This window comes from Lampetra fluviatilis, chromosome 58 (genome assembly GCF_964198595.1).
Source record: "Lampetra fluviatilis chromosome 58, kcLamFluv1.1, whole genome shotgun sequence".
NCBI lineage: Eukaryota > Metazoa > Chordata > Hyperoartia > Petromyzontiformes > Petromyzontidae > Lampetra > Lampetra fluviatilis.
Window position 1 is genome coordinate 4,343,047 of NC_136332.1, and position 14,022 is coordinate 4,357,068.

A 14,022-nucleotide genomic window follows, 5' to 3' on the forward strand; every position below is an offset into this window, starting at 1 on the left:
GGGGTTGGCATCGTCCCCCACTCCACCTGATGTCGAGGGTAAATGGGCGAGGTTTAAGACTGTGACTCATGCAGCTGCAATGGCTGCTTTGGGTACGCGGTCCAGACCTCCCCGGGAACCCTGGCTGACGGAGGAGGTGTTCAGGTTAATTGAGAAAAAGCGACAGGCCCACTCTCATCGCCTACAGCATCCCACGTCAGAGAATGAGGAGGTTTACCGCAGTCTTCGCTCGGAGGTTCGGAGAGCCGTGAGGCGCTGTAAGGATGGGTGGTGGTCGCGGGTTGCTGAGGAGATGGAGTCTGCCTCAGTGGCCCGCGATCACAAATCACTATTTAACTCCATCAAAAAAGTAACCTGCAGCGCCACACCTATTACCATCATTAGAGGAAAAAGCGGTGATCCAATCTCCGACCCCCAGGAAAAGGTTTGCAGATTTGCTGAGCATTTCTGTGAGGTCCTGGGGGAGGGAAAATCTCTCAGCCAGGAAAACATCATGGCACAAAGTGGGGATAACCCTGCTGAGGCTGCGGTGCCTCAAATATTGGAAGAGGTCACCCCCTGTGAGTGGCTGGCTGAGGTACCGGCTGTTGAGGAAGTACTGAGGGCGATCCGGAGTCTGAGACCAGGGAAGGCACCGGGCAGAGATGATCTCCCAGGCGAAATGCTGAGGGAGGGTGGCGTTTGTGCACAGACTGCCCTATATGACATCATAACAACAGTCTGGACCACTGGACGGGTTCCGCAGGACTGGAAGGATGCCCTGGTGGTCCCCCTCTTTAAGAAGGGGGACCGTACCGACTGTAACAACTACAGGGGCATCTCACTCCTCAGTGTGCCGGGTAAGGTCCTGGCAAGGATTATTCAACATCGCCTTGCTAGGCATGCTGAGGAGAGGCTTGCGGAGCCCCAATGTGGTTTCAGGAAAGGGCGGTCCTGCACAGATGCCATATTTTCTGTCCGTCTGCTACAGCAGAGGTGTAGGGAATTCCAAAAAGACCTACATCTCTGCTTTATTGACCTGGTCAAGGCCTATGATACCATCAGTAGGACTGGGCTCTGGGTTGTTCTTCGTGCTTTCGGAGTCCCTGACCCTCTGCTCACGATCATTAAGGACCTTCATGATGGTGAGCGGGCCCGGGTAAAACTACGTGGCCGGGAGTCGGAGCCTTTCCCTGTACACCTTGGGGTGCGACAGGGATGTCCTCTGGCTCCCACATTATTTAACATCTATTTCGACTGCGTAGTTCGTGAAGCCTTCAATAGCTGTACCGGGGGAATTACCATTTGGTACAGATACAATGGGAGGCTGATCGACGCCCGGGTGCGATCAAGGGATGGCTCCCTATTGGTCAACCACGTTATGTATGCCGATGATTTGGTAATAGCTGCTCATTCAGAAGAGGAGTTGGAGACGCTGCTGCTGAGACTGGAGCGTGCCACTAAGAGGTGGGGCCTTACCATCAGCCCCACCAAAACTAAGCACCTGCCTGGGTATTTTGTACCATCGGGCACTCCGCCCCCACAACTCCCAATCGGTGATGGGGCAGTTGTGGAGAGAGTAGAGAGTTTGCCATACCTGGGCAGTGTGCTCATGACCGGCTCCAGTTTATCAGCAGAGGTCTCACTCCGAATCAGTCGAGCGGCAATATCTTTTCATCGGTTGCGTAACGCTGTGTGGAAGCTACCTGGTCTGTCGCTCCGCACGAAGCTTCAGGTCTTCTCGGCCACGGTCATTCCCTCCCTTCTCTATGCTTGCGAAACGTGGACCCCCCTAGTGGAGCATCTTCGCCGGTTGGAAACATTTAGGCTGGCCTGCCTACGATCCATCCTGGGTTTAACCAGGCTGGATTGTGTGAGGAGCTCACAAGTCCTTGAAAGATCTGGGCAAAGTCCCATCAGTGAGCTCCTCCGGCAGGCAAGGCTGCGTTGGCTGGGTCATGTAGCCCGCATGCCCAGCCACCGCATGCCTAAACAGCTTTTGTTCGGCCGGATCGAGGGGGCTAAACGGGCGCGGCACGGGCTAGAGAAGAGATGGAGTGATGTGGTACAGGAGGACGTGGAGCTGAGTGGACTTGCCGATGACTGGTACCAGCGGTGTCAAGATCGGCCTCAGTGGAGGAGGCTCGTGAAGGACGCTACTGGGCAGTTGGAGGCAGTCGCCCTCCAACAACAACGGAGGGCGGAGGAGCGACGCTCACAACAACGAGCGGAGCGCCGGGTGGCTAAAGCACAGCAAGTTGGCACAGTAGGGGGCACAGGTGGTGCATCAGCCAGTCATCTCGGTCATCTCGGTCAGTCGACCCGTGGCACCTGGGTCTGCCCCGTGACCTCCTGCCAGCGGGCGTTCGACACTTCACGTGGCCTCAAGGTGCACATGGCCTGGCACAAGCGTCGTGGTGACGTCACCGCCACTTAGTGGCGAATGGCGGTTGTTGTGTGTGTGTGTGAGATTTGTGATTATCGCTTTGCACCTTGTACGACTGGTCGGTTAGCGCATTGCGCTCCACCTTGAATCCTCAGCCGGTTCATGTGTCACACTGTTCAGTCGAAGCCCACGATCTTGAAATATAAGTTTGAATCCTGACCAGGATCCAGTTCGGCGCAAGGCCGGTTAGGGGTTCACAGACAGGGGTAGGGGCTGGTAGGGGTACACAGACATGGGTAGGGGTTCACACACAGGGGTAGGGGTACACAGACAGGGGTAGGGGTACACAGACAGGGGTAGGGGTACACAGACAGGGGTAGGGGTACACAGACAGGGGTAGGGGTACACAGACAGGGGTAGGGGTTCACAGACGGGTAGGGGCTGGTAGGGGTTCACAGACAGGGGTAGGGGTACACACACAGGGGTAGGGGCTGGTAGGGGTTCACAGACAGGGGTAGGGGTACACACACAGGGGTAGGGGCTGGTAGGGGTACACACACAGGGGTAGGGGTGGTAGGGGTTCACACACAGGGGTAGGGGTTCACAGACAGGTGATGGGTGATGCAGCCGGCGCTGTGCGTGCTGTGCTGCTGTGGGTACGTGCTAAGTGTGCTGTGCGCCGGCGCTGTGCGTGCTGTGTGTGTGTGTGTGCGTGCTGTGTGTACTGTGTGCTGTGCGTGCTGTGCGTGCTGTGTGCGTGCTGTGTGTGCGTGCTGTGTGTGCGTGCTGTGCGTGCTGTGTGTGCTGTGTGTGCGTGCTGTGTGTGCGCGCTGTGTGTGCGTGCTGTGTGTGCGTGCTGTGTGTGCGTGCTGTGCGTGCTGTGTGTGCTGTGTGTGCGTGCTGTGTGTGCGTGCTGTGCGTGCTGTGCGTGCTGTGTGTGCGTGCTGTGTGTGCGTGCTGTGTGTGCGTGCTGTGTGTGTGTGTGTGTGTGCGTGCTGTGTGTACTGTGTGCTGTGCGTGCTGTGCGTGCTGTGTGCGTGCTGTGTGTGCGTGCTGTGTGTGCGTGCTGTGCGTGCTGTGTGTGCTGTGTGTGCGTGCTGTGTGTGCGCGCTGTGTGTGCGTGCTGTGTGTGCGTGCTGTGTGTGCGTGCTGTGCGTGCTGTGTGTGCTGTGTGTGCGTGCTGTGTGTGCGTGCTGTGCGTGCTGTGCGTGCTGTGTGTGCGTGCTGTGTGTGCGTGCTGTGTGTGCGTGCTGTGTGTGCTGTGTGTGCGTGCTGTGCGTGCTGTGTGTGCGTGCTGTGTGTGCGTGCTGTGCGTGCTGTGCGTGCTGTGTGTGCGTCCTGTGCGTGCTGTGTGTACTGTGTGCGTGCTGTGTGTGTGGGTGTGTGTGTGTGTGTGCGTGCTGTGCGTGCTGTGCGTGCTGTGTGTGCGTGCTGTGTGTGCGTGCTGTGCGTGCTGTGCGTGCTGTGTGTGCGTGCTGTGTGTGCGTGCTGTGCGTGCTGTGCGTGCTGTGTGTGCGTGCTGTGTGTGCGTGCTGTGTGTGCTGTGTGTGCGTGCTGTGCGTGCTGTGCGTGCTGTGTGTGCGTGCTGTGTGTGTGTGCGTGCTGTGTGTGTGTGCTGTGCGTGCTGTGCGTGCTGTGCGTGCTGTGTGTGCGTGCTGTGCGTGCTGTGCGTGCTGTGTGTGCGTGCTGTGTGTGCGTGCTGTGCGTGCTGTGCGTGCTGTGTGTGCGTGCTGTGTGTGCGTGCTGTGTGTGCTGTGTGTGCGTGCTGTGCGTGCTGTGTGTGCGTGCTGTGTGTGTGTGCGTGCTGTGTGTGTGTGCTGTGCGTGCTGTGCGTGCTGTGCGTGCTGTGTGTGCGTGCTGTGTGTGCGTGCTGTGTGTGCGTGCTGTGTGTACTGCGTGCTGTGCGTGCTGTGTGTGCTGTGTGTGCGTGCTGTGTGTGCGTGCTGTGTGTGTGTGCGTGCTGTGCGTGCTGTGCGTGCTGTGTGTACTGTGTGCGTGCTGTGTGTGCGTGCTGTGTGTGCGTGCTGTGCGTGCGTGCTGTGTGTGCTGTGTGTGCGTGCTGTGTATGCGTGCTGTGTGTGCGTGCTGTGCGTGCTGTGTGTACTGTGTGCGTGCTGTGTGTGCGTGCTGTGCGTGCTGTGTGTGCTGTGTGCGCTGTGCTGTGTGTGTGTGTGTGTGTACTGTGTGCGTGCTGTGCGTGCTGTGTGTGCGTGCTGTGTGCGTGCTGTGTGTGCGTGCTGTGCGTGCTGCTGCTGCTGCTGCTACAGGCTGCGGGGGAGCCGGCGTGCGCCACGTCTCGGCGGCCGCTGGTGCCGTGCGGGGGCCACCACCACCACCGTGGCCTCCCGGCGGGGCCGGGGGGGCCGCTCGCCTCATCCACGTCGCTGCTGCCGCCGCGGCCACGAGAACCGTCCTGGCAAGGCCACCGCCGCACGCCCGGGTAATGCCTCCTGTTGCGTGCGGGGCCCGTGAGTGGGGACGTTTTTTTAAATCCTTTATATTAAGTTCGCTCGCTCGCTTGCTTGCGCGCTTACGACCGTGCAAATCTTTCGGTCGTTTTTTAACCCGCTTTCCCGTGATCCAATCGAGCTGACGTGTTGCACGCAGACTCGTTGTGCGTGACAATTTATTTTCGTGAAAAAAAAATTTTCCCCAAAATTTTCCACTTTTTAGGAAAAAAAAAATTTCATATTTAATTTAAAATACCAATGTGATAAAAATGAAACTCTTACTCAAGAAAAACAGAAATGAATAATAAAATATAACCGATGCCACGCATATAAAGGATTTATAGTGAAAAACTTTGTTTTTACGGGTTAATTTTTTGTTGTACGGGTAGGATACGGGTATCGGGTACCCGATTGCGACCTCTGGGATGAAGCCATGTTGCAGGCGCGGGTGGGTTGATTCTAGGAACTTGAATTGTGAGAAGAGACAAGACGTTGGGAAATGAGTGACAAACGGTGACTCACCAGTGACTCACGGCCTACCCGTACCCGTACCCGGCCGCACCAGGGTCGCAAACGGCTACCCGTACCCGGCCGGGTACGGGTATCGGGTAGGGTACGGGTAGGGTACGGGTATCGGGTAGGGTACGGGTATCGGGTAGGGTACGGGTAGGGTACGGGTATCGGGTAGGTGTACGGGTATCGGGTAGGGTACGGGCATCGGGTAGGGTACGGGTATTGGGTAGGGTACGGGTATTGGGTAGGGTACGGGTATCGGGTACCCGGTTGCGACCTCTGGGCCAGGGAGATAACATCTCTACCATGGGGCACCCCTCGGCATAAAATGAGTTACTGGTGTCGCGGTGCGTAGCAAACCTCGCCCCTGCGGGGACCAGGGCGGCTGGGCGAGGTGCCGGCCCTTCATGGGTGACGCTCGCTAACAGCACTTGCCCCTCCAGTCTGTTAAGGCTATATGGGGAATGTTTGTCTTTGGGTCGGGTTGCGTAAGAATTTTGGGCCGGTTTCGATGTTGAGTGTCTCATCGGCAGGCAGGCTTGCTTGAACCAATACTCCTCGCATCTTCACCCCACCAATCTCTCTCCCCCTCATCCATCCTCTTCTCTCTGAACTCCATCTCTCCCTATCTCTCACTCTTTGTCAACTCTCCACTGCGCCATTTCTCCCTCTTCTCAAGTGTGAGCTCTCCTCAACACCATCCACTATCTTTCTGCCTGTCTCATCTCTCTTAACTCTACTCTCCACTGCACCGTCTCTCTCCCCATCTCTTCCCATCCTTCCCCGCTCTCTCACCCCATCTTTCCCCCCATCTCTCCCCGCTTCCCCCCCTGGCCTCGCTCCCCCTCTCTGCATTCTCTCTCGCCGCTCTTCCCATCTCTCTCCCCTATCTCTCCTCTCTCCCCCACGCTCTCCCCCCCCCCTTCTCTCATCTCCTCTCTCCCCCACGCTCCCCCCCCCCCCTGCCCCCCCCCCCCACCTTCTCTCTCTGCCACAGCACCTGAGTCTCGGCCGCTCCGTGACCTGGCAGCGAGTGAAGCCCCGGGCCCCGCCGCCGCCGGCTCTGCAAGAAGACGCCGGAGCCCCCCACCGCGACCCCCCCCTCCCCGCCCTCCCCGCCCTCCCCGCCCTCCCCGCCCTCCGCCGTCGTGACCTCCACGCGACCCCCGCCGACGCGGGACGATGACGGCGACTTCGACGGCAGGAGGTCCTGCGCCCAGCAGTGGCACGAGGTGCGGGTGGACATGTCCGAGCTGCCCGGCATCTACGCGCGGCTCTCCAAGATCCGGCTGACCAGTGAGTGTGGACGGGGGTCAGGGGTCAGGGTGGAGGTGGGGGGGGGGGGAGGGGACTCCGACTGACCAGTGAGTGTGGACGGGGGTCAGCTGGGTCAGAGTTGGGGGGGGGGGGGGAGGACCCTGACTGACCAGTGAGTGTGGACGGGGGTCAGCTGGGTCAGGGCGGAGGTGGTGGGGGAGGGTACCCCGACTGACCAGTGAGTGTGGATGGGGGTCAGCTGGGTCAGAGTTGGGGGGGGGGGGAGGACCCCGACTGACCAGTGAGTGTGGACGGGGGTCAGCTGGGTCAGAGTTGGGGGGGGGGGAGGACCCCGACTGACCAGTGAGTGTGGAGTGTGGACAGGGGTCAGCTGGGTCAGGGCGGAGGTGGGGGGGGGAGGGGACTCCGACTGACCAGTGAGTGTGGATGGGGGTCAGGGGTCAGGGTGGAGGTGGGGGGGGAGGGGACTCCGACTGACCAGTGAGTGTGGATGGGGGTCAGGGGTCAGGGTGGAGGTGGGGGGGGGAGGGACCCCGACTGACCAGTGAGTGTGGATGGGGGTCAGCTGGGTCAGAGTTGGGGGGGGGGGGAGGACCCCGACTGACCAGTGAGTGTGGACGGGGGTCAGCTGGGTCAGAGTTGGGGGGGGGGGGAGGGATCCCGACTGACCAGTGAGTGTGGATGGGGGTCAGTTGCGTGGATTTTTCTCCGGAATCGTCGTTTTTTCCCCCTCCACGTTTCGGGGTGCGGGTCGGGGTGGTGAATCAACATCTCTGCGCGTTCGTGAGAGTTATTTCGGCCGCCGCCGCCATCAATTTCCACACGACGACGACGACGACGACGTCGAGCCCATCGTTTGCTTCTTGAAGAAGAGTTCCACACCTCAGATGGGGGGGGGGGGGTGGTGGCGGCCTTCCTTTACCCGATGAAAACAACAACAAAAAATTAACCCGTTAAAATAAAGTTTTTCACTATAAATCCTTTATATGCGTGGCATCGGTTTTATTTTATTATTCATTTCTGTTTTCCTTCAGTAAGAGTTCATTTTTATCACATTGGTATTTTAAATTAAATATGACTTTTTTTTTTTTTTCCTAAAAAGTGGAAAATTTTGGAGAAATTTTTTTTCACGAAAATTAATTGTCGCGCACAACCGAGTCTGCGTGCAAAATGTCAGCTCGATTGGATCACGGGAAGTGGGTTTAAAAAACGACCGAAAGATTTGCACGGTCGTAAGCACGCAAGCAAGCAAGCGAGTGAACTTAATATAAAGGATTTAATTTTTTTTCCTAAAAAGTGTAAAATTTGGAACAAAAAATTTTTCACGAAAATAAATTGTCGCGCACAACGAGTCTGCGTGCAAAATGTCAGCTCGATTGGATCACGGGAAGTGGGTTAAAAAACGACCGAAAGATTTTGCACGGTCCTAAGCAAGCAAGCAAGTGAACTTAATGTAAAGGATTTACAAACACCCCCCCCCCTGCCCCCCCCCCAGCCCTCGTGGTCATCACCGCCGCTGCCGGCTACGCGATGGCGCCGGTGACCTTTGACCCCGCCATGCTGCTGCTGGCGTCGCTTGGCACCGGGCTCACATCGTGTGCCGCCAACACCATCAACCAGGTGACAGGGGACAGGGGACAGGGGACAGGTGACAGGGGACAGGTGACAGGGGACAGGTGACAGGTGACAGGTGACAGGTGACAGGGGACAGGTGACAGGGGACAGGTGACAGGGGACAGGGGACAGGTGACAGGGGACAGGGGACAGGGGACAGGTGACAGGTGACAGGGGACAGGTGACAGGGGACAGGGGACAGGTGACAGGGGACAGGGGACAGGGGACAGGTGACAGGGGACAGGGGACAGGTGACAGGTGACAGGGGACAGGTGACAGGTGACAGGTGGACAGGGGGACAGGTGACAGGGGACAGGGGACAGGGGACAGGGGACAGGTGACAGGTGACAGGGGACAGGGGACAGGTGACAGGTGACAGGGGACAGGTGACAGGTGACAGGTGACAGGGGACAGGTGACAGGGGACAGGGGACAGGTGACAGGTGACAGGGGACAGGTGACAGGGGACAGGTGACAGGGGACAGGTGACAGGTGACAGGGGACAGGTGACAGGTGACAGGGGACAGGGGACAGGTGACAGGTGACAGGGGACAGGTGACAGGGGGACAGGTGACAGGGGACAGGTGACAGGTGACAGGGGACAGGTGACAGGTGACAGGGACAGGGGACAGGGGACAGGTGACAGGTGACAGGTGACAGGGGACAGGTGACAGGTGACAGGGGACAGGTGACAGGTGACAGGGCACGTCGGCACAAGAGATGGAACGCAGTGGGGGGGGGGGTTCCGTGGGTTCGATCCCGACCCTGACGACGCCTGATGCTGTATATTTGGAGTTTGCGTGTCTCTCTCTCATCATCATCACGGTGGCTAGGAGATGTTTACTACCTCGCCTGGTACACGGGAGGTCGTGGGTTCGATCCCGACGCCAGCTGCTGTAGATTTGAAGTTTGTGTGTCTCCCTCTCTCTCTCTGTCTCTCTCCCCCGTGGTCGCGTGGATTTTGGTGGTGGGCGGTGCCACGGTGGCTAGGAGATGTTGACTACCTCGTCTGGTGTACAGGAGGTCGTGGGTTCGATCCCGACCCTGACGCCTGCTGCTGTATATTTGGAGTTTGCGTCTCTCATCATCATCACGGTGGCTAGGAGATGTTAACTACCTCGCCTGGTGTGCAGGAGGTCGTGGGTTCGATCCCGACCCTGAAGCCTGCTGCTGTATATTTGGAGTTTGCGTGTCTCTCTCTCTCTCATCATCACGGTGGCTAGGAGATGTTAACTGCCTCGTCTGGTGTACAGGAGGTCGTGGGTTCGATCACGACCCTGACGCCTGCTGCTGTATATTTGGAGTTTGCGTGTCTCTGTCATCATCATCACGGTGGCTAGGAGATGTTAACTACCTCGCCTAGTATACAGGAGGGTCGTGGGTTCGATCACGACCCTGATGGCTGCTGTATATTTGGAGTTTGCGTGTCTCTCTCCCCGTGGTCGCGTGCATTTTTCTCCGGCTCCTCCAGTGTTATCCCCTCCGCATTTCTGATGAACATGCGCTGAGACTATTTGGCTGCTCTGCATTGCCACTTCGCTGAGCTATTACTTGTGATTGGCAGGTCGCTTCTGAAAGAAGAGCTACGTAGCTCAGTGAGCCTTACCTGGCTAAAATGATTTATATATATATATAGTTTAGATCGGAGGGAGGAGGAGGGAGGAGGAGTGAGGAGGGAGGAGGAGGAGGAGGAGGGGGGGAGGTGGGGGGGGGGAGGTGGGGGGAGGAGGGAGGAGGAGGAGGGAGGAGGTGGGGGGGGGGGAGGAGGGAGGAGGAGGGAGGAGGAGGGAGGAGGGTGGGAGGAGGAGGAGGTGGGAGGAGGGGGGAGGAGGAGGGAGGAGGAGGAGGAGGAGGGGGGAGGAGGAGGGAGGAGGTGGGAGGAGGGGGGAGGAGGAGGAGGAGGGGGGAGGAGGGAGGAGGGGGAGGAGGCGGTGGGAGGAGGGAGGGGGGATGACCGGGCCTTGGATCTCTGGGATGATGATGAGAGGGGAGAGCAGGGAAGGAGAGAGCCTTGCTTGCAGCTACAGAAGCAGCTTCCTCATCCTCCTGCTACGTGCATCCCCTCCCCTGCCTCGCCCCGACACAATGTGCCGTGTCATTGTGACACACTCAGCTCACTCGCAACCGCGCCAGGCAGTAGTAGAGCTGGTCTGGGCACTTATGTATTGTGTGCATGTTGAACTTCTTTTGTACCGTACGTAGCCAATCTGTTAATCGGAGGTGCGGGGTAAGGGGTAGTAGGGGGTACACAGACTGCGGTAGCTGATGTGTAGGGGATGTCATCGTACGATTAATAAATTGGCATCACAGATTGCTGAGATTGATGGAGTCCCTGGAAGTCACTGTGGGTGAGTTGTCGGATGAAACACAAAACAAATATCAAGGTCGTATTTTTGGTATAATTAGAGGCAACGTATGGAGTGTTATCTTGTTGAAATGTATTTTATTAATGAATGTATAAGTATGTTTCATTGCTTACGGACTGCGTTGAATAATAATTGAATATTGAACATGTTTGACTCGCCTTTTGCCTGTCCAAGGACGGGTGTATTTCAGTAAATCTGAAACTTGCGCTCACACACACACATGCATGTACACACGCACGCACACACGCATGTATACGCGTACATGCACGCACGCACACACGCGCGCGCACGCGTGAAATAAATAAACGTAACAAAAAATTGTTGAAGAGAAATGCGGACCCCCCCGCCCACAGCTTCTCCCAAAGAAAATAAATAAACCCTCAGCCCAATTTCGTCTCATCCGCCTGCGAAGAAAGACGTCGTAAAGAATGGGGTCATGCTGATGGGTGCCCCCCCCCCATTCCCCCCCCCACTGCCCTCATTCCCACCCCCACCCCACTGATCTGTGTCCCCCTAATCTCACCCCCCCCCCATCTCCACCCCACTGATGGCTGCCTGGGTGCCCCCCCTAATCTCACCCCCCCCCCCACTGCCCCCATTCCCACCCCACTGATCTGTGTCCCCCCTCCCCCAAATCTCACCCCCCCCCCTCCCCCACACTGCTCCCATCCCCCCCCCACCACCACCGCCCCCCACCACCCACACGCTCCATCTGTAACAAACGCAGCGATGCTAAGAGCACCCCCCACTCTCCCCCCACTCTCCCCCCACTCACCCCCCCACTCTCCCCCCACTCTCCCCCCACTCTCCCCCAGGCCCCCCCACCACCCCCACCGCCAAACAATCCACCCAGTCGACCCCCCCCCCCGTCCATCCCCAACTCCCAGCCCCCACCCGCCCCGAGCAGCACCTTGGTAATGTGGAGGTGGGGACAAGGGGGGGGGGGGGGGGAGGTGGGGACAAGGGGGGGGGGGGAGGTGGGGACAAGGGGGGGGGGGGACAAGGGGGGGGGGAGGAGGTGGGGACAAGGGGGGGGGGGGGACAAGGGGGGGGGGGAGGTGGGGACAAGGGGGGAGGTGGGGACAAGGGGGGGGGGGGTGGGGACAAGGGGGGGGGGGGGAGGTGGGGACAAGGGGGGGGGGACAAGGGGGGGGGGACAAGGGGGGGGGCTGGCTGGCTGGCTTGCCGAGCGTTGCGTGCGATTCCTCTTAAGTGGCGCTCCGCTCCGCTCTGCGCTTGTTAGGCGCCCTGATTAAACGCATGGCCGGGCACACGGCGCGTGAGATCCATTCGAACGAGCAGCGGCAGCGGCTGCGGCGGCAGCGGCGGGGGTAGGAGCAGTCGCAGCAGTAGCAAGTAGTGGCAGTGGTAAGAGCAGTAGCAGCAGCAGTAGCGGTATCAGCAGTAGCGGCAGTGGTAAGAGCAGTAGCAGCAGCAGTAGCGGTATCAGAAGTAGTGGCAGTGGTAAGAGCAGTAGCAGCAGCAGTAGCGGTATCAGAAGTAGTGGCAGTGGTAAGAGCAGTAGCAGCAGCAGTAGCGGTATCAGCAGTAGTGGCAGTGGTAAGAGCAGTAGCAGCAGTAGTGGTATCAGCAGTAGTGGCAGTGGTAAGAGCAGTAGCAGCAGCAGTAGCGGTATCAGCAGTAGTGGCAGTGGTAAGAGCAGTAGCAGCAGCAGTAGCGGTATCAGCAGTAGCAGCAGTAGTGGTAACGGCAGCAGCAGTAGCAGCAGTAGCAGCAGCGGTAGTAGTAGCGGCAGCAGCAGTAGCAGCAGTAGTAGTAGCGGCAGCAGCAGTAGCAGCAGTAGCAGCAGCGGTAGTAGTAGCGGCAGCAGCAGTAGCAGCAGTAGTAGTAGCGGCAGCAGCAGTAGCAGCAGTAGCAGCAGCGGTAGTAGTAGCGGCAGCAGCAGTAGCAGCAGTAGCAGCAGCGGTAGTAGTAGCGGCAGCAGCAGTAGCAGCAGCGGTAGTAGTAGCGGCAGCAGCAGTAGCTGCAGTAGCAGCAGCGGTAGTAGTAGCGGCAGCAGCAGTAGCAGCAGCGGTAGTAGTAGCAGCAGCAGCAGCAGTAGAGGGGAGCAGCAGTAGTAGCAGCAGCAGTAGTAGCAGCAGCAGCAGTAGAGGCAGCAGCAGCAGCAGCAGTAGCAGTAGTAGCAGCAGCAGCAGTAGAGGCAGCAGCAGCAGTAGCAGCAGCAGAAGCAGCAGCAGCAGCAGTAAGGCAGCAGCAGTAGCAGCAGCAGCAGCAGTAGAGGCAGCAGCAGTAGTAGCAGCAGCAGTAGAGGCAGCAGCAGTAGCAGCAGCAGCAGCAGCAGTAGAGGCAGCAGCAGTAGCAGCAGCAGCAGTAGTAGCAGCAGCAGTAGTAGCAGCAGCAGCAGTAGAGGCAGCAGCAGTAGTAGCAGCAGCAGTAGAGGCAGCAGCAGTAGCAGCAGCAGCAGTAGTAGCAGCAGCAGCAGTAGAGGCAGCAGCAGTAGCAGCAGCGGTAGTAGTAGGAGCAGTATCAGTAGTAGCAGCAGCAGCAGTAGCAGCAGCAGCGGAATCAAGAATCTTCATTTGGACTGCAGGAGGAATCCGATGAGCCGTGAAGCTCTTTGTTGGGGCGCGTCGGCAAGTCACAGACAAGCGAGCGGCACAACATGACGGACGGAGTGCAGAGTGAGGGTGGGTGTGGGTGGGTGAGGAGCGCCTCCGAGAAAAGATAAAATCGCAAAAGCGCGGACAGTCCGGCGGCCCGTTCTTTCAACGACAAACGCCAGCTTGGGGGGCAGGGCAACGCGAGCGATATTCTTTATCACCGACGCGCTTGCGTGGCCGTCTGGAACGCGCTGCTCCTGCCGATGTTGAAGAAAGCCGGCCACTGGGAGCGATGCAACTTTGAAATCGCCGTCTGGATTGACAAACTCATTACCAAGATCCTACCGCTGCTGCTGCTACCACTGCTGCTACTACTGCTGCTACTACTGCTGCTGCTACCACTGCTGCTACTACTACTGCTGCTACTACCACTACTGCTACTACTATTGCTGCTACTACCACTACTGCTGCTACTACTGCTACTACTGCTGCTGCTGCTGCTACTACTACTGCTGCTATTACTGCTGCTGCTACTATTACTGCTGCTACTACTGCTACTACTGCTGCTGCTACTACTACTGCTGCTATTACCACTACTCATGTGACTGCTCCTACCACTACTACTACTACTGCTGCTACTGCCTCCTACCACTACTGCTGCCACTACTACTACTGCTGCTACTACTGCCACTGCTACTACTGCTGCTACTACTACTGCTGCTGCCACTGCTGCTACTACTGCTGCTACTGCTTCTACCACTATTGCTGCCACTACTGCTGCCACTACTACTGCTGCTGCTACTGCTGCCACTACTACTACTACTGCTGCTGCTGCTCCTACCACTGCCACTACCACTACTGCTGCTACTACCACTA

The 14,022-nt window shown here is 58.2% G+C and overlaps 1 protein-coding gene across 1 annotated transcript in view; it reads left to right on the forward strand.

Moving 5' to 3' along the window:
- COX10 (cytochrome c oxidase assembly factor heme A:farnesyltransferase COX10) overlaps positions 1–14,022 on the forward strand; it is a 27,121-nt gene that overhangs the window by 6,808 nt on the left and 6,291 nt on the right. The window contains exons 2-5 of the mRNA XM_078880643.1: positions 4,633–4,805; positions 5,684–5,739; positions 6,368–6,624; positions 8,102–8,226. Coding sequence (XP_078736769.1) covers positions 4,633–4,805; positions 5,684–5,739; positions 6,368–6,624; positions 8,102–8,226 — 611 coding nt within the window. The remainder of the gene's footprint in view (positions 1–4,632; positions 4,806–5,683; positions 5,740–6,367; positions 6,625–8,101; positions 8,227–14,022) is intronic.